The sequence below is a fragment of the Sphaeramia orbicularis genome, chromosome 1, assembly GCF_902148855.1.
Source record: "Sphaeramia orbicularis chromosome 1, fSphaOr1.1, whole genome shotgun sequence".
Lineage (NCBI taxonomy): Eukaryota > Metazoa > Chordata > Actinopteri > Kurtiformes > Apogonidae > Sphaeramia > Sphaeramia orbicularis.
This window is the reverse complement of record NC_043957.1, coordinates 58120830-58142063: the sequence shown is the minus strand read 5'-3', so window position 1 is coordinate 58142063 and position 21234 is coordinate 58120830. Positions and strand designations below refer to the sequence as shown.

Genomic DNA, 21234 nt, shown 5'->3' with positions numbered 1-21234 from the left:
CATTTTATTGTTACAGGATAGTTTGTAAATGTAAGTATTTCATAATTTAATGTTATTTTTTGCACTAAAACAAAGACAAAATTTTGAAATTGTTAATTCAAAGATTTTTTGCTAAATTTAAGATTTTTTTTTTTTTTTTTTGCTTAATTAAAGATTTTTTTTTTTTTTGGCTTAATTGAAGATTTTTTTTTTGCTTAATTGAAGATTTTTTTTTTTTTTGTGCTAAATTCAACATGTTTTCCTTAATTCAAGCTAAATTTTTCTTTTTTGCTTCATTCAATTCAAGACTGTGGAATTTTTGACTTTGCAAATTCATCCCCAGGGGGCTGGACTGGACCCTCTGGCGGGCCGGATTTGGCCCCCAGTCCGCATGTTTGACACCTGTGGTGTAATCCTCCAGGTCTTCGAGAGTTCCTTGGTCTCAGTCTCTTTTCTACACCCGTTCACGGAGTCATTGGTGACCCCTTTAGAGGTAGGTGTTCAAATGTTTCATATACAGTGTATAATGCCACTATTTAAAGCTCAAAAGCTCTGCCTGTCAGTGTTTCGTGTGTACGATTTTAAGGAGGCAGTAGGCAGTAGTGTAGAGCAAGGTTATTATCGTTAACGAAACTAACGGAAATGACGAAACTAGAATTGTAAAAACATTTTTGTTAACTGAAATAAATAAAAACTATAATTAAAAGAAAAAACAATAACTAACTGAAACTGTATTGTGTGCTTATAAAACTAACTAAACATATAAAAATTATGGATAAGATTCCCTTCGTTTTTGTTTCTGTCAACGTCAGATTGATATGAAATCGATTTATTTCACTCGAGCAATTTATCTGCTGGCACCATATGATATTTAAGGTCCATCACTTGTGTTCACTTGTGGTTTCCAGTCGTCTTCTGGTCCCCACTCTACCTGGAAACATGGAGACTAAAGCAGGCAGAGTCCTGTCTGGGATTATTTAAATACGACGACAGAGAAGAAGAGAAAAGAGAGACCTAAACTACAATGAAACTAAAACTAAGCATTTACAAAATAACGAAAACTAATAAAAACTAGTAAACCTGCTCTAAAAACTAATCAAAACTAACTGAATTAGAGAAAAAAAAGTCAAAAATAAATAAAACTAAACTAGAATGAAAAATCCAAAACTATAATAAACCTCAGTGTAGAGCAGTGATTTACAAACTTTTTTTTTTTTTTTTTTCCACAAAGGCTTGTCACAAAGACAAACCTGTGTATCTGTGTGTAGAAATGAAGGCAGTGGTTTTCAGGGCATCAGTACTGTTCCTTTTTTTTTCTGTTTTATTTTCCATATAATTCAGTGATTCAGGCGCAGCAGCTCTTTAGGGCACAAAAAAAATAATCAATGATATAACACACTGTATTTTTTTTAATTGAAAGACATAGACATAATGTTATTGTGTGTGGATACATTCAACAAAATAAGTACAGGAATAGTGTTTTATTTATTTAAAAACAGAAAGTCAAATACATCCCTCAGCTGAGAAAGATTCCAAACTAAAAGGCCAATGAGTCGCATTATGCACGTGTTCATGAAGTAAACAAAAGGATAGGTTTGGTGAATTTGTGATCTCTGTTACACATCCTAGAGAAAGACAACCACTAAAAAAAAAAAATTAAAAAATCCATGCCTTGGTTTGTCTGGGGTTCCATCTTCTGATAGGTTCCTTCTACATTAGTTTTTAACCTGCTTTTTTACTGTGGCTCTTTGTTTGGTTGTGTTCAGGTGCTGTGATGTGGGGTTTTTCCTGTTGCTGTTTGTTCTGTTGTCCGCTGTGGGCCTCGTTGAGCTGCTGAAGGTCCTGAGCAGGACGGCAAACTGCTCCTCCTGTTAACACAAAGAAGAAGGTGTTCATTCACTCATTCCAATGAACTAGACAGTGATTTAAGTGTACGTTTTATAGAGACTCTAAAACAGGGCTGTCAAACTCATTTTAGTTCAGGGGCCACATTCAGCCCAATATGATTTCAGTAAAATAATAACAGTGAAAAAGTTAAATTATGATGATGTTTATATCTATGGAAGCGTATGCATTCACACAAAAAATTTAATTCAGCTCTGTTTTCCAAATTATTGAGATAATTATCTTGTAATTACGAGGAAAAAATAAAGATAAAAATTTGGCTCTGTTTTCCTGAATTAACAATATACTGTTTCTCTGAAAAAATAAAATTCGGCTCAGTTTTTACGAGATAATTATCTTGTTAATTCAGAAAAACAGAGCAGAATTTAAATTTTTTCAGAAAACAGTATCTCGTTAATTCAGACAAAACAAAGCCGAATAATTTTTTTTAAATTATTTTTTTCTTGTAATTACGAGATAGTTATCTCGTGAATTCGGAAAAACAGAGCCGAATTTTATTTTTTGTGTGATATGCAATACGCTTCCGCATATATGTACAAAGTTTCATTAAAAATCTGAATCTGTCTTGAGAAAAATAGTGCAATTTAAAAAATATTCTGCCTCAGTTATTATTTCCACATGTTCATTAGAACTTACAGATCACGGTGGATATACAAACACACAAAAACATTTAAGAACAGAATGTTGGCAAAATTGCATTTACATCTCCTAAGAGATTTCAGGTTGTTCATATTTGTTCAGGTTATTATTTATTTATTTATTTGTTTGTTATTAGACAGGGACAGTACACATAATGAACGATTTCTGTAAATGTGTCAGTATTAGCACAAAGGCTATTTTTCACTGTTCTACGCTGGGGTAAGATGTATAGAACCAGCATTCATAAAATTAGAAACATTTTAAAAAATTAAGGCTACACCCACACATTACAGAGTATATTCACATTTTTGTAAAAGTATAGTTGGGTTATGTAAACATTTTCATGTAATTTTCCTTTTTTTACACCAAAACAAAGAGGAAAATTTGCTTTTTTTAAATTATTTATAGGATAATATGATAATATTTCACTGGTTGAACCCACTTGAGAACTAATCGGTCTGTATGTGTCTGTGTGTGGAACCTGAATTAAATGATTTTGACACCAGTGATTGTTCATTTCATTGGTGTAATTTTTGCAGTTCACAAATTCATCTCACGGGCCGGATTGGACCCTTTGGTGGGCCAGATTTGGCCCCCGGGCCACATGTTTGACACCTGCGCTCTAAAATGTCAATACTGTAAAGCAGGGCTCTCCAACTCATTTTCTTTCAGGTTCCCACATTCAGTCTGATTTAATCTCCAGTGGGTCAGACCAGTAAAATAATAACAGATATACCTAGAAATAATGACAACTCCAAATTTTGCCTTTGTTTTAGTGCAAACATCCCTCATTAAATTATGAAAATACTTTTATAAACTATCCAAACAAAAAATATGTGAATAACCTGAAAGAACTGAAATTTCTTAAGAAAAATAAGTGCAGTTTTAACATATTCTGCCTCAGCTTATCATTTCTACATGTGCATTATGGACCAGATCTACAAAGACACTAAACACTGAGGAACAGGCAGAAATAGTTCAAATTGGGCTGAATTTTCTTTAGACATTTCATGTTGTTCATATTGTTCACATTATTGTTACAGGATAGTTTGTAAATGTTAATATTTCATAATTTAATGTTGTTTTTTGCACTAAAACAAAGAAATATTTGAAGTTTGTATTATTTATCGGCATAATGTAATTTTTTTTTTTTTTTTTTTTTTTTCACATCAAGCCAAGAAGAAAATCTGCAGTCATTCTTTTTGTCGGTTCTTCTGCTGTTATTATTTGACTGTAGATCAGATTGGTCTGTATGTGGAACCGGAACTAAAATGAGTTCCACAGCCTGGACTGTGGGATTGTTACACTTTGCAAATTCATCCCGGGGGCCGGATTGGAACCTTTGGGGGGACACATTTTGGCCCCCGGGCCACATGTTGACACCCCTGGTGTATAATGTGCGTTGTGCATAACTGTAGCAGACATTTCAGGTTGGTCGTATTTGTTCAATTTATTCACATTTTATTGTTACAGGATAGTTTGTAAATGTAAGTATTTCATAATTTAATGTTGTTTTTGCACTAAAATATAGACAATATTGAAGCTGTCATTATTTATAGACGTAATGTAATATTATTTCACATCAAACCGAGACAAAAATACGGAGTCATTATTTTTTGTAGGTTTTATGCTATTATTTTACTTGAGATCATATTAGTCTGTATGTGAAATGTGAACTAAAATGAGTTCCACAGCCAGGGACTGTGGAATTTTTGCACTTTGTAAATTCATCCCAGGGATCAGATTGGAACCTTTGGCGGGACGCATTTGGCCCCCAGACCGCATGTTTGACACCCGTGCTGTAAACCATTTGCATGTCATTCTTGTCCATTTCTTTCTTACCAACACATTCATTCGTTCAGTTGCTGCTATGGCAACACTCAGCTTCCTCTCATCTTCCTCTCTCTCCTCCTCAATCACACCCAGCCTGTAAAAAACACAGATGGGGGGGGGGGGGGGGTACCCATGTGGATGAAAACAGTACAGAATGGTACACCATTACACAGCAAATGAAAACGATGACTTACATTTTTGCTCGATTACCAAGATACCCACCTAAAACTTTTAAGACCATGTAAGAGTTCCTTTTCCTGTCTGATATGTGTTTAAAATTAAAATGTGTTGCCAAGTAAAATGGCAAAAAAATAATTGTCTCAAATGTATTAAATATTCCAACCCCCATTCTGATTCAGGGATGAGGTTCAGGGGAAATGGGACAAACAGGGGTTCATGTTTTTGGCTTCACTTACACTGTAAAAAAAAAAAAAAAAAAACCCTGTAAAAAAAACTGTATTATTCCAGCAGCAGGGGTGCCGAAAAAGTACTGTAAAATAAAGGAAGTAACCATCTCATCAAAATACGGTGATTTTCCATAATTAAAACACATTTTTTTGCCCTAACTTTACATGAGATTTGGCATATTTTTTTGACTTTTAAATGTTTAATAAAGAATATTTACATGTATTAAAACAATCAAATTACCTATAAATATATATATAAATAATTTTCAGTGAGACTCAGTTGTCCAATCCACTGATAAAAACTGTATTTGGACAGTTTATCAGTGCTTGTACATGTTATACATTCACAAAAACACATTTATTCAACATTTTGTTGTGAAATCTCCCATAATTACACAAGATATTTGTCGATTAACAAACAAGTCTGGTTAAACTTAGAGAAAAAATACTTCTTTTACGGTTAATTGTCATTAATTTTATCTCGTTTTATTATTTTTTTTACAGTATAAAAATTTAAATTAACAGTTAATCTCATAAATAGAAAAGAAATATTTGTGAAATAATGATACATTTGCAAATGTATTTTAACTGTATTTTTCTGTGAAAAAAGAAAAAAAACTTTCAAAAATTTGAAATTTTATGGTTATTCACAGTTACAGTTTTTCCGTGTTATTTTACATTTGACATGTAAAATCACAGTCTGTTTTTGTCATTTCATTGGTATTTTCCTGTATCTTAAAAATACAGGAAAAATCTGTAAAAAAAAAAAAAAAAAAAAAAAAAAAAAAAAACAGTGAAAATTCTGTTAAATTACAGATTTTTTTTTTTACAGTGTATTCTTTTGATGATGCAATTACTTTAATTAATTTGACATGACTAGAATGGCACAGAGCACACATTCTCAGGTTCTGCATCTCTCTGGACTGCTGGTGGTCACATGGTTCTCACTGCATTTATACTTTTATGTGACAAAACAAGTTGTGTAAGATCTGCTCTTCCAAGTAAACAAAGAATAAAAAGAAAAAAAATCATTCAGGAAACAGATCCAAGGTGGAGCCACATTCAACAGAACACAGATCATTTCCCAGAAATGAAAGCAGAAGTTCTTGTCAGTGTGATCAGAGCTGCAGACCTGTCTGTGGAACCGTCCAACAAACCTGAAACCGACTTCATCACATCTGGTTCAAGTGTCATCGGTGAGTTGAACTGAGCTTCAACAGCACACTTCAAATGCAAACACACATAGAACTGGATTCATTTGACCCAACTCTGCTGAAGTGGTTCCTCTGACTGAATCCCATGGATAAACCAACAGCATTTACGCACATTCTACAGTACAGCCCATGGACTTCAGATGGTCCTTTTTTGATCTATTTTTTAGTAAATTAATTCTGTTCTGCGTAGGGATGTAAAGAAAGGGGCGGAACAAAAGCACCACGGTTATGAAATGAAGGCATTTACATGTGGTATGTGTGTTTAGTGTAGAGAGAGAGAGAAAGAGAAAGAGAGCGAGAGAGAGAGAGAGAAAGAAAGAGAGAGAGGGAGGCAGACTCACACATAGAACTGGATTCATTTGACCCAACTCTGCTGAAGTGGTTCCTCTGACTGGACCACATGGATAAACCGACAGCATTTACACACATTCTACATTAGAACGGTCCATGGACTTCAGATGGTCTGGACTTGGGTTCTATGGGTCTTACTGCTTTTGTTTCCACTAACATTTTCTGCCCCACCCTTTTTGCCTCATAAAAAAGTGCCTTTTTTGGGTGTGTTTTTTTTTTTTTTTTAATAAATCAATTCCTGTTCTGCATAGGGTTGTGAAAGAAAGGGGCGGAATAAAAGCACCACGGTTATGAAATGAAGGCATTTACATATACTAACATGTGGTATGTGTGTTTAGTGTAGAGAGAGAGAGTGAGAAAAAGAGAGAGACAGAGAGAGAGAGAGACAGAGAGAGAATAATAATAATAATGATAATAATAATAATAATAATAATAATAATAATAATAATAATAATGGATTGGTTTTTTAGAGCGCTTTCTATGAACACATACTCAAAGCACATACAGAGGATCCATTCTTCATCCCTCTCACATCCTCCCTCTGGTGGAGTTAAACTACATCTGTATCCACAGCTGTCCTGGGGCAGACTGACAGAGGTGTGGCTGACAGTCTGCGCCTACGGCCCCTCCCACCACCACCAAACATTCATACACCAGTGTGAGTAGCAGCACTGGAGATAAGGGGGGTGAAGTGTCTTGCCCAAAGACACAACAGCACATGGACAGAGTGGGATTCGAACTGTAAACCCTTCGGTTATTGGATGACCTGCTCTACCATCTGAGCCATGGCTGCCCCCACAGAGAGAGAGAGAGAGAGAGAGAGAGAGAGAGAGAGAGAGAGAGAGAGAGAGAGAGAGAGAACGAACATGTTGAACGACAGTGAAAGCTGCCTTCATGTGCCCCTTATTTGCCTTTTCCTTCCAGTTTGGAGGTTATGACTCTGTTTGGGGAAGTGGTTGAAGCTAACAGAGGTGTCAGCTTATGTCTGCTATCGATCAGTCATTTTTCAGATCTTTCAGATCCACATGTTCAGTGCAGTCCTGTAGACACACTTTAATCGACAGACTAAACACTAACTGTAACTGAACCATCCATTCTACTGTTGTAGGGGAGTGCTTGCCACTGCCGACCTACAGGCCCCTCCCACAGGCCCCTCCCACTGCTGTGACAGGTAGCAGCTACATCATTACCACAAACAAACAGTACTGTTACCAGCCTTTATCCTTTTAAAATAGACTGAACTCTCTGATGCATTTATTTATTCGTGTTAGATATATTGTTTGTTTATATATACTATTATTTGTCTAGTCTGCCTTGTGTCTTTAAATCTATGCATTTTTTTCTTAAAGTTATTTGTTCAAATGCTTTTTCTTTTTGACATCTTGATGTTTGTTTGTTCAAAATGTATATGTTTTGTATACCTGAATATTTTCAATGTTGGTCCATAGATATGGCTGCTGCCGGTCATTTCCGATCTGAAGATCGGTTCCTGTGTTCCATCTGTCTGGATGTCTTCACTGATCCAGTCACAACATCATGTGGACACAACTTCTGCAAATCCTGCATCTGTGAACACTGGAGGGCTAATGTCCCATATCAGTGTCCCATGTGTAAAGAGGAATTCTACACAAAACCTCAGCTGAAGATCAACACTTTCATCTCAGAGATGGTGGCTCAGTTCAGACATGAAGCTCAACATGAACCAAACATCTCCAGCTCAGACCAACAAGCTGCCAAACCAGGAGAAGTTCCCTGTGACGTCTGCACTGGAACCAAACTGAAGGCCCTGAAGTCCTGCCTGGTGTGTCTGACCTCCTACTGTCAGACTCATCTGGAACCTCATCTGACACTTTCAGGACTGAAAAGACATCAGCTGATCCACCCTGTGGAGAACCTGGAGGACAGGATATGCAGGAAACACGACAAACCTCTGGAGCTGTTCTGTAAAACCGACCACACATGTATCTGTCTGCTCTGTCCTGTTTTGGACCACAAGAACCATGAGTTTGTTCCTCTGAAAGATCAATGTGAAGAAGAGAAGGCTGAGGTGAAGCAGATGATCCAGGAGAGACGACTGAAGATCCAGCAGATCCAACGATCAGTGAAGCTCAGTAAGAACGCTGCAGACAGAAACACAGCAGAAGGTGTGGAGGTCTACACCGGTCTGATGGAGTCTGTTCAGAGAAGTCTGGACCAGCTCAAAGAGGAGATCCAAGAAAAGCAGAGGAGCACCGAGAAACAGGCTGAAGACTTCATCGAAGAGCTGGAACAGGAAATCTGTGAGCTGGAGAAGAGAAGCACTGAGATGGAGCAGTTCTCAGGCTCTGAAGACCACCTCCACTTTGTCCAGAGGTTCACATGTGTCAAAGCTGCTCCATCCATGAAGACCTGGACAGACGTCAGCGTCCGTCCACTTTCATATGAAGGGACTGTGAGGAGAGCTGTGGAGAGAGCTGTGTCTGAGCTGGAGAAGAAGCTCACAGAAGACATGAAGAAGGTGGTTAAAGCTGAGCTGAAGAGAGTCCAACAGTATGAGGTGGATCTGACCCTGGATCCAGATACTGCCCATACTTATCTCATCCTGTCTGATGATGGAAAACAGGTTCATGATGGTGGTGTAAAGAAGAACCTTCCATACAAACAACAGAGATTCACTAATAGCCCTTCCATCGTAGCGAAGCAGAGTTTCTCTTCAGGCAGGTTTTACTTCGAGGTTCAGGTCGAAGGAAAGACTGACTGGACTTTAGGAGTGGTCAGAGAGTCCATCGACAGGAAAGATGCAGTCCCACCGAGTCCTCTGTTTGGATACTGGACCATCTGTTTGATAAAGGGAAATGAGTACTTTGCTTTTCTTGATCCTTTTGTCCTTCTGTCTGTGAAGTCTGGTCTTCAGAAGGTGGGGGTGTTTGTGGATTATGAGGAGGGTCTGGTCTCCTTTTATGACGTAGGTTCTTCAGTTCTCATCTGCTCCTTCATTGGCTGCTACTTCAATGATAAACTCCTCCCATTCTTTGATCCAGGTCTGAATGATGGAGGTCTAAACTCTGCTCCTCTGATCATCACTCCTGTCAGACACTGAGGAACAAACTCATCAAATGTACAGATTTTCTCAGATTTGCTGGAGTCACTAAACTTAGTGATGATGTAAACTGTTTGAACGTGTATGAATCCGGATCCAAATGCACTGAAATACTCACATTTGTGCTGAAAATAATCCTGGTTTGACTCATTCTGATGCCTGTGATTGAATCCAATGATAATGATGGTCTTTGAATGTGAACTGGAATTCAAATGTAGGGATTGGGAATGTGTTTACAATGTGGGATCGATTTTATACATTTAAATGATACAAGTGTTCAGGAGAATTCAATATTCAATAATAACAGTAAAGATTCTGTTGATCAGCTTTAGTAAATACAGTCATATACTGTCTTCATTTGAAATGAGAAAAACCATTAAATATTAAATGTTTGCTGAGTTGTTTTCTATTTGTTTGTAGACAAACACATGTAATTATTGTAAAAACTGTAATTATTTTCACATCAGCTTAGACGGAGGTTATACCATAATATTTAAGACCAAATATATGGAAAGGATTCATCAATTATTCAAATATTTTCTGAATAAAAATGTATTGAAGTTGAAATCCACTCAGTCCATTTGAGTCACAACTGTACATGAAATATCTGAACTGAGGATCACAATTTAACAAAAAAAAAATGAATATAAATACAGCTTTACTACTAATGCTGTCACTGAATAACTCTACACCTACTGAAGGGACTATATATGATCAATTACATTAAGTACAATTACACAACATCAGAAAAAATTGGACAAAAAGTACAAAACATCACAGAATATTTATGTCACTGAAGGAAACCAGTTAGTTTTAAATATGTTTATGAATAGAGTTGAATGGATTTAATTCAGTTGAATAGAAGAAAGACAAAGATCTGAAGGCGTTCACATACATACGATTATGTTTAATACAGTTTTAAAATGAAGTTATGTTCAAAGTGTTGTAATGAACCTGGTATTTATTCATGTTTTGGGGTTTTCCAGTTAGTATTTCCTGTTCACTAGTCGTTCAGTTTGTATTTAGTTACAAATTGGAAGTTATTTATTAAAGTCTAATCAGTTACAAAGAGTCAATTTATTACAAACTACGAGGCGAGGCATGCTGGGAAACTACAAATAAATGAAAAAATATTACAGAAACTACAATACAAGGATGAGTGTGCAGATAAATATGAAGGTCATTTTATTAAACTACAAAAAAAGGTGCAACTCTGCAAAAATCACACCCAACGCAAGACAAATAGTCTTGTCATTGACGACCGAAACCATCAATCTAGAGTCACACTGGGACCAACATCTAGACCCAATCACAGAAACAGACGCAAATATAACAAGGAAGGACTTCAACCAACAACCACTAGGATCACACAAACAACTGACAAACCAAGAATTCAACTGCAATGAAATCCATCTGAACCACAGTCATATGGATGGAAACCCGGAAAATATACTAGACCAACTCCACATGTACCAACAGTCATGTGGGCTAAAAGATGGAAACCCAGGAAATATACTAGACCAACTCCACATGTACCAACAGTCATATGGGCTAAAAGATGGAAACCTAGGAAATATACTAGACCAACTCCACATGTACCAACAGTCATGTGGGCTAAAAGATGGAAACCCGGGAAATATACTAGACCAACTCCACATGTACCAACAGTCATATGGGCTAAAAGATGGAAACCTAGGAAATATACTAGACCAACTCCACATGTACCAACAGTCGTATGGGCTAAAAGATGGAAACCTAGGAAATATACTAGACCAACTCCATACGTACCAACAGTCGTATGGGCTAAAAGATGGACACCCAGGAAATATACTAGACCAACTCCATACGTACCAACAGTCGTATGGGCTAAAAGATGGAAACCTAGGAAATATACTAGACCAACTCCCTACGTACCAACAGTCATGTGGGCTAAAAGATGGAAACCCGGGATATATACTAGACCAACTCCATATGTACCAACAGTAATGTGGGCTAAAAGATGGAAACCCAGAAAATATACTAGACCAACTCCACATGTACCAACAGTCATGTGGGCTAAAAGATGGAAACCTAGGAAATATGCTAGACCAACTCCATATGTACCAACAGTAATGTGGGCTAAAAGATGGAAACCCAGAAAATATACTAGACCAACTCCACATGTACCAACAGTCATGTGGGCTAAAAGATGGAAACCTAGGAAATATACTAGACCAACTCCATATGTACCAACAATCATACGGGCTAAAAGATGGAAACCCGGGAAATATACTAGACCAACTCCACATGTACCAAGTCATACGGGCTAAAAGATGGAAACCCGGGAAATATACTAGACCAACTCCATATGCACAAACAATCTGAGCTTCATATGAATGTGAACATGTGTAGATGTGGTGGCACGACGGCCAAAGAAACAGCAAAGGAAATAATAAACATGATTAAAGGGCAGCAATTAAGAACAAATACACACAAAAATAGTGAACAAACATGTCAAACCATTCATGTAAACATGTTTGTGTGTGCAGTTGAATGTGAAGCTCAGTTTAATCCAGTGTTTCTCAAAAAGTGGGGCGGGCCCCCCCGGGTGGCCACAAAGGCTTGCTTGGGGGGGCATGGGATCATTCCTAGGTGTTTATTTTTTCTTCAGGTTCGAACATGTATCAGGTGGAACTAATGTTTTAGCGTTGGAGCACCCTGGACTCATTTTAGGGACGTACAACAAACAAATCTACTGCCATGGTGATCTGACACTAGACTGGACAAAGAGTTTAAGTTTGGAGAGTGGACAAGGACTGGACTGGAAAAGAAAAAAGTGACATGTTTCTGTTTTTGCACAGTTTGTACAGTTTGCACTTTGATGTTCTAAAAAACATTTACCTTCTTGTCATAGTTGTAAGATAATTACACACTTCCTATGTTTATTTTGAAAAATAATGTCTCAGGGGGCAGTCTTGTTGAGTTCATTTGTATTGTTCAATCAGAAATCTACGTTATTTTTAATTTGCACAACAAATTATTCAGGGAAAAGCAAAAAGTATTCTTACAATATTGATGTTTCTTTCAATAAAAGTAATAATTGCACCATAGGTACAATGTTGTTGGGGTTGAGGGGGGCTTGGAGATTTTTCGTGCTCCAAAGGGGGGCCCGACAGAAAAAGATTGAGAACCACTGGTTTAATCCAAGGTGTAACTGCACAAATCTGAACCAGTCCAGTCGGTAAACTCCACCAACACAACCAGATTCAACCAAAAACAGGCTGCAAAAAAAAAAAAAAAAGAAGTTTTTAGTGTTTTTTTCATTCAAAAATATGGCTTGTTTACATTAGAAACATGGCATTTAAAGGGTTACAAATATGACAGTTATTGAGTATTTGGTATTTTTGTTTATGGCTCAAGTTGATGAAATACAAAAAAAAATGTAAAATAGAATTTCCCATGTTTTCTGAACTAAAAACACAAGGCAGCGTGTTTTTGCACATGTGAGGTTTCTGTGGTTTCTTTCTCTTAGTCTAGAAACATGACAGTGTGTTAATTTTTTTAACATATCTTACATTCTTACACAACTGCACAGTCTGTGATGGTTCTGTTTTATTCTGTACAGTTGGTGTTTGTGGTATATTTGTAGTTTTATTTCCTTGTGTTTTCCACTGATTGCTGCCTCCGTCCTGGTGTGTTTCACCTGTGTCCTAGTAACCTTCCAGTATCCGGGTCAGCGTATTAAGAAAACTTTGCACTTCATGTTATAAAAAGTTGTATTATTTTTCACAGTTTGCATTAGGTTAGAATCCAAAAGTTGTTCATTTTTGCATGATTTTTAAAATTCTGATCCAGCTATTAAAATCAGCACATTGTAAACTATGGAAAATTACTACACTAACCACACTAACACCTTTTTCCCAAGTGAGTAAAAAATATGTACTGACAAATTTTAGTATTTAAAATTTGACCTACAACAACAAAAAAAAAGTATATTAATCAGTGTTGCTGTTAATCAATGACATGTGCCAGGCTGCAAAAAAAGTAGTAAATTAAAAAAAAAAAAATGTTTTTAGGGTTTTTTGCATTCAAAAATATAGCTTGTTTACATTACAAACATGGCATTTAAAGGGTTACAAATATGACAGTTATTGAGTATTTGGTATTTTTGTGTATGACTCAAGTTGATGAAATACAAAAAAAAATTGTTAAAAAAAAAAAAAGGGAAAAAAAAGAAAAAGAAACAAAAAAAACTGCAGGAATTTGTCTCGAATTACCTGACTTCATTTCTCTCCAACACATCTTAAATGGTAAGCATCAGCGACACAGACTGTAGTCATCATCATGTGAATCTTTACCACAGATGGACAGAGCATGGTTAAGAGCACAGTGTATTTAAACAGGATGCATGTGCGAAATATAACCACACAACATATACAAAGTGAGATACCGATTCAATTTAGGAGCTCAGTAGGGATGTAACAATTACCGGTATAATGATAAACTGCGGTAAAACTGCAGACGGTTAGTATTTCCGTTTAAATTCTAATTATCATGATAACCGTGTTTGATTACCGCACTTTTAAGGGAAAAATGCCTATGTAAAGATCTGCTTTTATGTCAAATATTTGAGTATAGTTTTAATTTATTACAATTTTCATTTTCTATACCTAATATTTGGAACCAATATTCACTTTTAAAGTCTTTGAAAAGGTTCGTTAAGCATCTTTGTTTTATTTATGCAATAAAGTATATACATTTTTTTTCTATATATTGTTTTTTTTTGTGTGTGTTTTCTGGCCTTTTATATTTTTATAGTAGGTTAAAGTAAAAAAAATAATAGACAGATGATATAGATGAAGTTGTGCTGAAAAACAGATAGCAAACATGGGTATAGTAAACATTTGTTTATATAGTATATAAAGGCAAAATTTAGAGCAAGAAATGGACTTTTGCTGCAAATTTGCAGAGATTATTTGTTTTAGTATGACAGGATGAAGAACACAGAAGGAGGTTTAATTTGAAACAGCAAAGAGTTCGGATTAATGTAAAGAAAATGTGTATTTGTGTTGTGGGTGTCAGAATGTGGAATTTATTGGTAATGGAAGAGAAGAGCTGCACAAATATTTATCAGTTAAAGAGGTTATATAAGGAAAGAATAGAGAAGCTGTATAAAAGCATGGAATGAAATAATTTCACTTATGGATGTTGGATTTGTTTTATTAGGATTGACTGTCATGTAAACTGTTGACTTTAATAACTGTAAGGGCAACGTATCTGATGGAAGCAGATGTTTCAAGAAGGGGGCAGGTATTAGAAGTTTTATTAGAAGTTTTCTTCATCCTGCTCCTTTCCATGCATTTAGATTGGAATGAATGAATAAAAAAAAAATTAAAAAAAAAATAAAAAGGACTGAAAAACGGCCACAATAGGCTCAGACCACTAAGGGTTAATATTTGAATGTTTCTGCAACAGAGGGGACATTGTGCCAATTATTTTATTTTATTTTATTCTTTATTTTTTCCAAAATACACCTTGGTTAAAGTATTTCAGTGTGTGTATCAGTACTTTTTGAACATTTTGAGCACAATTTCAATCATACTGCAATAATAATGATAATCATGATAATTCTGGTCACAATGACTGTGATGTGACATTTTCATATGGTTCCAACCCCAGAGCTACGTACAGATAACAGACAGGACTCCTGCTGAGTTTCCCAGTCCTTACCTGAAGGTGGCACTGGCCAGCTGCTCTTCTCTCACTGCCAGGAGGTCCCGCAGCTCATTGACTTCAGCCTGCAGCATTGCATTCTGGTCCTGGCTCTGAATGATGAAGTCTTCCAGGCGTTTGGCCATGTCCAGCTCCCGCTCCGTTACCTGCTCTATCCCCAGACGAAGCTCTGACAGTTCTTGAGCGTGCTGGCAGGAAAATGGGGAACTGGCATTTAGTTAAAAATGTAATTTATTGAATAAAAGTAATGCTAAACCCATGCAGGTCTGACATCAGGTACCTGGTCCAGTAAACTGAGCTGTTCATTTTCAGCCTTCATCTCACTAGACTCTCTGTTTTGCAGGTCTTTGATCCAGGGAATTGGTGCAGGTGGGTGTTTGATAATGACATTCTGTAAAAACAGGACAAAATGGCCCAAAAATGTTTAGAGCAGTGTAGGGATGTAACGATTACTGGTATAATGATAAACCATAGTAAAACTGCAGACGGTTAGTATTACTGTTTAAATTCTAATTCTCATGATAACCGTGTTGATTAGCACACCTTCAGGGGAAAAAACCCTATGTAAAGATCTGCTTTTATGTCAAATATTTGAGTATAGTTTAATTTATTACAATTTTGATTTTCTATACCTAATATTTGGAACCAATATTCACTTTTAAAGTCTTTGAAAAGGTTAATTAAGCGTCTGTGTGTTATTTATGCAATAAATTATATACATTTTTCAAATCGGATTTCATATATTTTTGTGTTTTCTGGCCTTTTATATTTTTATAGTAGGTTTAAGTGAAAAAATAATAGACAGATGATATAGATGAAGTTGTGCTGAAAAAAAACAGATCCCAAACATGGGTATAGTAAACATTTGTTTATATAGTATATAAAATAGGCTCAGACCACTAAGGGTTAATATTTGAATGTTTCTGCAACAGAAGGGACATTATGCCAGTTATTTATTTATTTATTTATTCAAAATATGCATTGGGTAATTGACAAATATCTTGTGTAATTACAGGAGGTTTCACAACAAAAATGTTGAATGAATGTAGTTTTGTGAATGTATAACATGTATAAGCACTGATAAACTGTCCAAATACAGTTTTTATCAGTGGATTGGACAACTGAGTCTCATTGAAAATTATATATATATATATATATATATATATTTATTTATTTATTTATTTATAGGTAATTTGATTGTTTTAATACATGTAAATATTCTTTATTACACATTAAAAAGTCAAAAAAAGAAGCAAAATTTCATGTAAAGTTAGGGCAAAAAAACTGCATTTTAATTGTGGAAAATTATCGTATTTTTATGAGATGGTTATTTTACGTTATTTTACAGTATTTATTCAGCACCCCTGCTGACGGAATAATACTGCTTTTTTACAGTTTTTTTTTTTGTTTTTGTTTTTTTTACAGTGTATATTTTAATTAGTAATTTTTTTTTTTTTTAATCAGTTACTAGAAATTTCAGGCAACCCCACGTGGGGTCCCGACCCCAAGGTTGAAAACACTGGTTTAGAGCCTGTGCTGTGTGGGATAGTTGTAGTGTATGTTGTGTGGAGGCCACGGCCTGTAGCATAGCGGCTAAAATAAGTGAGTGAGGCCCACACTTGTCCTTCGCACTCACAGGTCGTGGTGAGGTGATACTGGGTGTGTTGCTTTCCTCTGGCTGGTGCTCGGCTGTGGGCAGGTTCTCAGAGCTGGTCTGCCTCTTCATGGTGTGCTTCATGGGCCGTCGGTGCGGGGCGCTCTGGGTTCTGGTGACCGGCTTCCTTTCTCTGTCCCTCATACTTCTCCGAATCCTGTTGTCTCTGATGACACCAACAATTCCAAACAAACTGGATGAGTGCACTGATCTTAGTATAGACTACCCAAACATCTTCCGGTACATCTGCCATACCCTCTGGAGTCCACAGGAAGCTGCTGCTGGGATGACTGATGGGGGCTGTATTTGCCCAGGTCTTTAGGAGGGACATACGTGGGCTTGGCTTGTCCTGTTTGGCTACAAAGGACAGTCTGTGTCACACACATGGAACAACAGCAGGTTTTTCATTCAGATTACTGCACAAGTTGCTCATGTCCTGGTCATGCCCTGGATATTCCACTATCTTTATTTTGGGTGTCTCATGGTGACATGGTAGTGATGGAGATGATCTGCTTAACCCTCTGGTATCCGGGTGCGCTTTTTAGGCACACTTTGCACTTTGTATTAAAAAACTTCATATTATTTTTCACAGTTTAAATAAGGTTAGAATTCAAAAGTTGTTCATTTTTGCAAGATCTTTAAAATTCTGTCCACCAACTAAAATGTGCACATTGTAAACAAAAGAAAATGACCAGACTAGCTTCTGTCTGCCAAGTGTGCATAAAACGCACTATTTCTCCCATTATATCCACTGTTTTTGATCCAAAGCCTTTAAGGCATAAATCCTGCTTTTACTGAGATCTGAGCTTCATTTGAGAGGGGAGGGGCTAAATTAATTTATTAACGTTGTTAATGTTGCTGTTAATCATTGACATATGCCAGGCTGCAAAAATCAGACAATATGTGATCCAATTTTTATGTAGTATTTTGAAAAAAAAAAAAAACAAAAACAAAAAAAAAACATATTTTATGTTTTTTGCATCAAAAAATGTATTGACATCATGATGAAAAGAGATGGTTTAATGGGCTAAAAAAATCTAAAATTAATAATTATTTGATCTGTATGATTAAGGCTGACCTTGATTTACAAAAATAAAATCAGATTAGAGCAGAAAAATCAATCAAGATATAATATTTAATAGTTTGATTTATAGGTGTGCATTTTATGCACACCTGGTGACAGATGCTAGTATTTTTGAACATTTGACCTAGCGCCAAAAATAATCATGCAAATTAACTGATGTTGTTAATCACTGACATATGCCAGGATGAAAAAATCAAATAATGTGTGATCCACTTTTTATGTAGTATATTGAAAAAAAATAATTTTTTGTGTTTTTTGCATAAAAAAATGGTTTGTTTACAATACAAACATGGTATTTAAAGGGTTAAAAAATGTGACAGTTATTGAGTATTTGGTATTTTTATTTACGGCTCAAGTTGATGAAATAGAAAAAAGTGTAAAAGAATTAAAAACAAACTGTATGAAAATTTTTTGACATTATTCCACAAGTGTGCGAAAAAGGCACACCTGGTGCTTAGTAAGGGCCTTGGTGGACGGGATACCAGAGGGTTAATATAATATCAACTCACCCCAGATTTGGACACTGAGTGCATTACTACTATCTCTCACTTTATTACAATCTGGAAACCTGTTGGAATGAACATTTAAGTCAAAGTAATAAATAATTCCACAGCCTAAATAAAGTCTGTGAATCACTAAACTGAACTTTAAACCTGACAGCATGGTTTGTACTGTCGCTCATAGGAAGAAGCTGTATGCCTGCTTTTCATTGTGCTGCACAGGTTTCCTCTTGGTCCTTCTGTGGTCTTGACTGAAATACTGGACTACTAGACCCTAATACCAAAAAGAGGGTGTGTTGAGCCGCATTATGTAATAAATTCCCATTATGTAATAAAAGTTCAAAATGTAATAAGAATGTCACGTCATCTTGTAATAAAGCCACATTATGTAATAAACTGACGCATTTTGTAATAAACTACCTCAGTGCATTATGTAGTAAATTTTTTCGTATTATGTAGTAACTTATTACAATTTGAGAAATTTATTACAAAATGCACTTGACACATTTTTATTTTCATTTTTAAAACTGTGTGGTTAAAGTTCTGATTCCATTACCTGCAGCTCCTGTGACTAATTTCTTCTGAACTGCTCTGAAATTATATTAATTTGGATTGTTATTACATAAAGAACCATGTTATGACATTTTTTTTTAAAAATAAAAATGTGTCAAGTGCATTTTGTAATAAATTTTTCAAATTGTAATCCCTTACTACATAATGTGAAAAAATTTAGTATATAATGTGCTGATGTAGTTTATTACAAAACGCGTCAGTTTATTACATAATGCGGCTTTATTATAAGATGACGTGACATTCTTATTACATTCTGAACTTTTATTACATAATGGGAATTTATGACATAATGCGGCTCAACAGGGTGCCATTTATACTTTTGTATTGCTTCCCTCAAAGTCAGTAGTTCCAGTTTAGAAGCCTAATGTTAACCATTATTCACTGTCAAAGTCCGTTTCTACTGCTGTTGATAATCTACTGTATAAAACTTCCTATGAGCACAGCCCATCTCTGTATGGGTAAAGTGACCCACAGTGGGCCACAGTCCTACCTGTTAACCAGGATCCGGGGGGCTTCAGGACCCAGCGACTCTGTGATCTGGTTTAAAATTGAAGGCAGAGGGTGCAGCTTGTCAACGGTGTCCTGCAGAAGGAAGCAGCTGCACGTTAGGACCCACACTGGGTTGGATTAACAGGGTGTCAACTATGGGGGGATTGAGTAAGTACTTTACTCAAATACTATTTGGGTACAAATTTCAGGTATTTGTACTTTACTGGTGTTTGTAACATATTTACTTCTGCCAAGGAGGTTCTGTTTTGGCCAGGATTTGTTCGTATGTTAGTAGCAACATAACTGAAAAAGTTATGGATGGATTTTGATGAAATTTTCAGGAAATGTCCGAAATGGGACGAGTAACAAATGATTAGATTTTGGGAATGATCCGGATCACTGTCTGGATCCAGGAATTTGTAAAAGGATGCTTTATCATTGGGAGATAGGGATATTTTCAACATATGTGTATCTCCACAACGCATGGTCAGAGTGCCTGGGAAAAAAAAAAAAAAAAAGTTCCCAACGGGTTCTACCAGATATTGAAGATTGAGGATCCAGATCAATCTTTGGGGTGGGGGGGATTTTTTATTTGTTCGTCTGTCTGCTAACAAGATAACTCCAAAAGTTAAGGATGGATTTGGATGACATTTTCAGGAAATGTTGATACTGGCACAAGGAACAATGCTTACATTTTGGCGGTGATGGGGGGGGGGGGGGGGGGGGGGGTGGGGGGGGGGGGGGGGGGGGGGGGGGGGTGGGGGGGGGGGGGGACTGATCTGCCTTGGCGGAGGTCTGCGCTCTCCGACTGCTTCTAGTTTATACTTCTACTCAACCACAGTTTTCAGAGGAAAATGCACATTTTACCCCTCTGTATTTATCAGACAGCTTTAGTTCCCAAATGAACGGAAGGATCTCAAAACCATCTGATTTTCAAAGGGCTGCATTAACAGTGTGGCTGGGACAACAGATATAAGAACTGTCTCTGTTAGTTTCCTACTTTAACTTTAACAGTTTTTCTCAGCCTCTCCAAGTGCCTTCCAGGACTGGACCTGGTGGTTTTCCTTCCTACCTGGTCCTTATGGTGGATGATGTCCACCAGTAGGCCGTGCAGCACGGCCAACGCAGCGGCAGGTCGACATAACCGTTCAAAGGATGTCATGGAGATTTCAGTGTTTGGATCAGACACTGTTTGTAAGAATCCTCTCATTTTATCCCAGTGCTGTTCCAAAATTCATTCATGAAGAGCATGTACTCCTCCTTCTCTCCAAACCGAATCAGAACAACAGTAAATTGACGTTAGGCCACTTATGTTACAGATACTGGTCAGACATGGTTTACACTGTCAGACCGGATAGATGAGTTTACGTAAAACATCTCAGGTAACTCGTTTGCCTTAAAAAATGAAGTAATGAGTAATGAAAACTTGAGTGTATTAAACTTAAATGTTTGATTTGAATGGAATTGCTATTTTAAGTCCAACAAACTAAATGCCAAGTTAATTTAACCAGAAATTTGTTGCAGTGTCAGTTGTTTTGTAGAATCATTAGACTGAATATCATCAGCTCATTGGACTCAGTTCCAAGTTGATTCAAATTAAAATCTATTATAATGTAAAGTGCTTTGTATAATTTTTCAACTTAATATATTATAGTGTAGATGGAAGTTAGGCAGGAAGTTAGCTCAGTGTAATTTGTCCGAACAGGAAGTGCTTTTAATTTGTTCTTCCTGTGGCTCTGACTCCTGGTGCAGCTGTACAAAAATACACAAACAAACACAAAAAGGCCAATAAACACTGACACACACACATTCAGT

The 21234-nt window shown here is 36.4% G+C and overlaps 1 protein-coding gene across 1 annotated transcript; it reads right to left on the bottom strand.

Moving 5' to 3' along the window:
• Window positions 1-1595: 1595 nt before the first annotated feature.
• Window positions 1596-20581, bottom strand: LOC115418045 (RAS protein activator like-3-like). Its single transcript, XM_030132353.1, has 9 exons — window positions 20492-20581; window positions 19421-19512; window positions 17029-17130; window positions 16756-16939; window positions 15400-15510; window positions 15117-15307; window positions 4366-4450; window positions 1719-1847; window positions 1596-1604 (listed from the first exon to the last, which is right to left on the bottom strand). Exons 1-9 carry the CDS (start codon window positions 20579-20581, stop codon window positions 1596-1598), a joined length of 993 nt encoding a protein of 330 aa, XP_029988213.1.
• Between the last annotated feature and the right edge of the window lie 653 nt (window positions 20582-21234).

Excerpts from the sequence above, each read along its gene's own strand:
- LOC115418045 (XM_030132353.1), bottom strand. The coding sequence starts at position 20,581 with ATGACATCCTTTGAACGGTTATGTCGACCTGCCGCTGCGTTGGCCGTG. Across the intron at positions 15,511-16,755 it reads GTATCACCTCACCACGACCT|AATGTCATTATCAAACACCC; the intron begins GTGAGTGCGAAG and ends CTGTTTTTACAG. Across the intron at positions 4,451-15,116 it reads CTGGCCAGTGCCACCTTCAG|GCTGGGTGTGATTGAGGAGG; the intron begins GTAAGGACTGGG and ends TGTTTTTTACAG.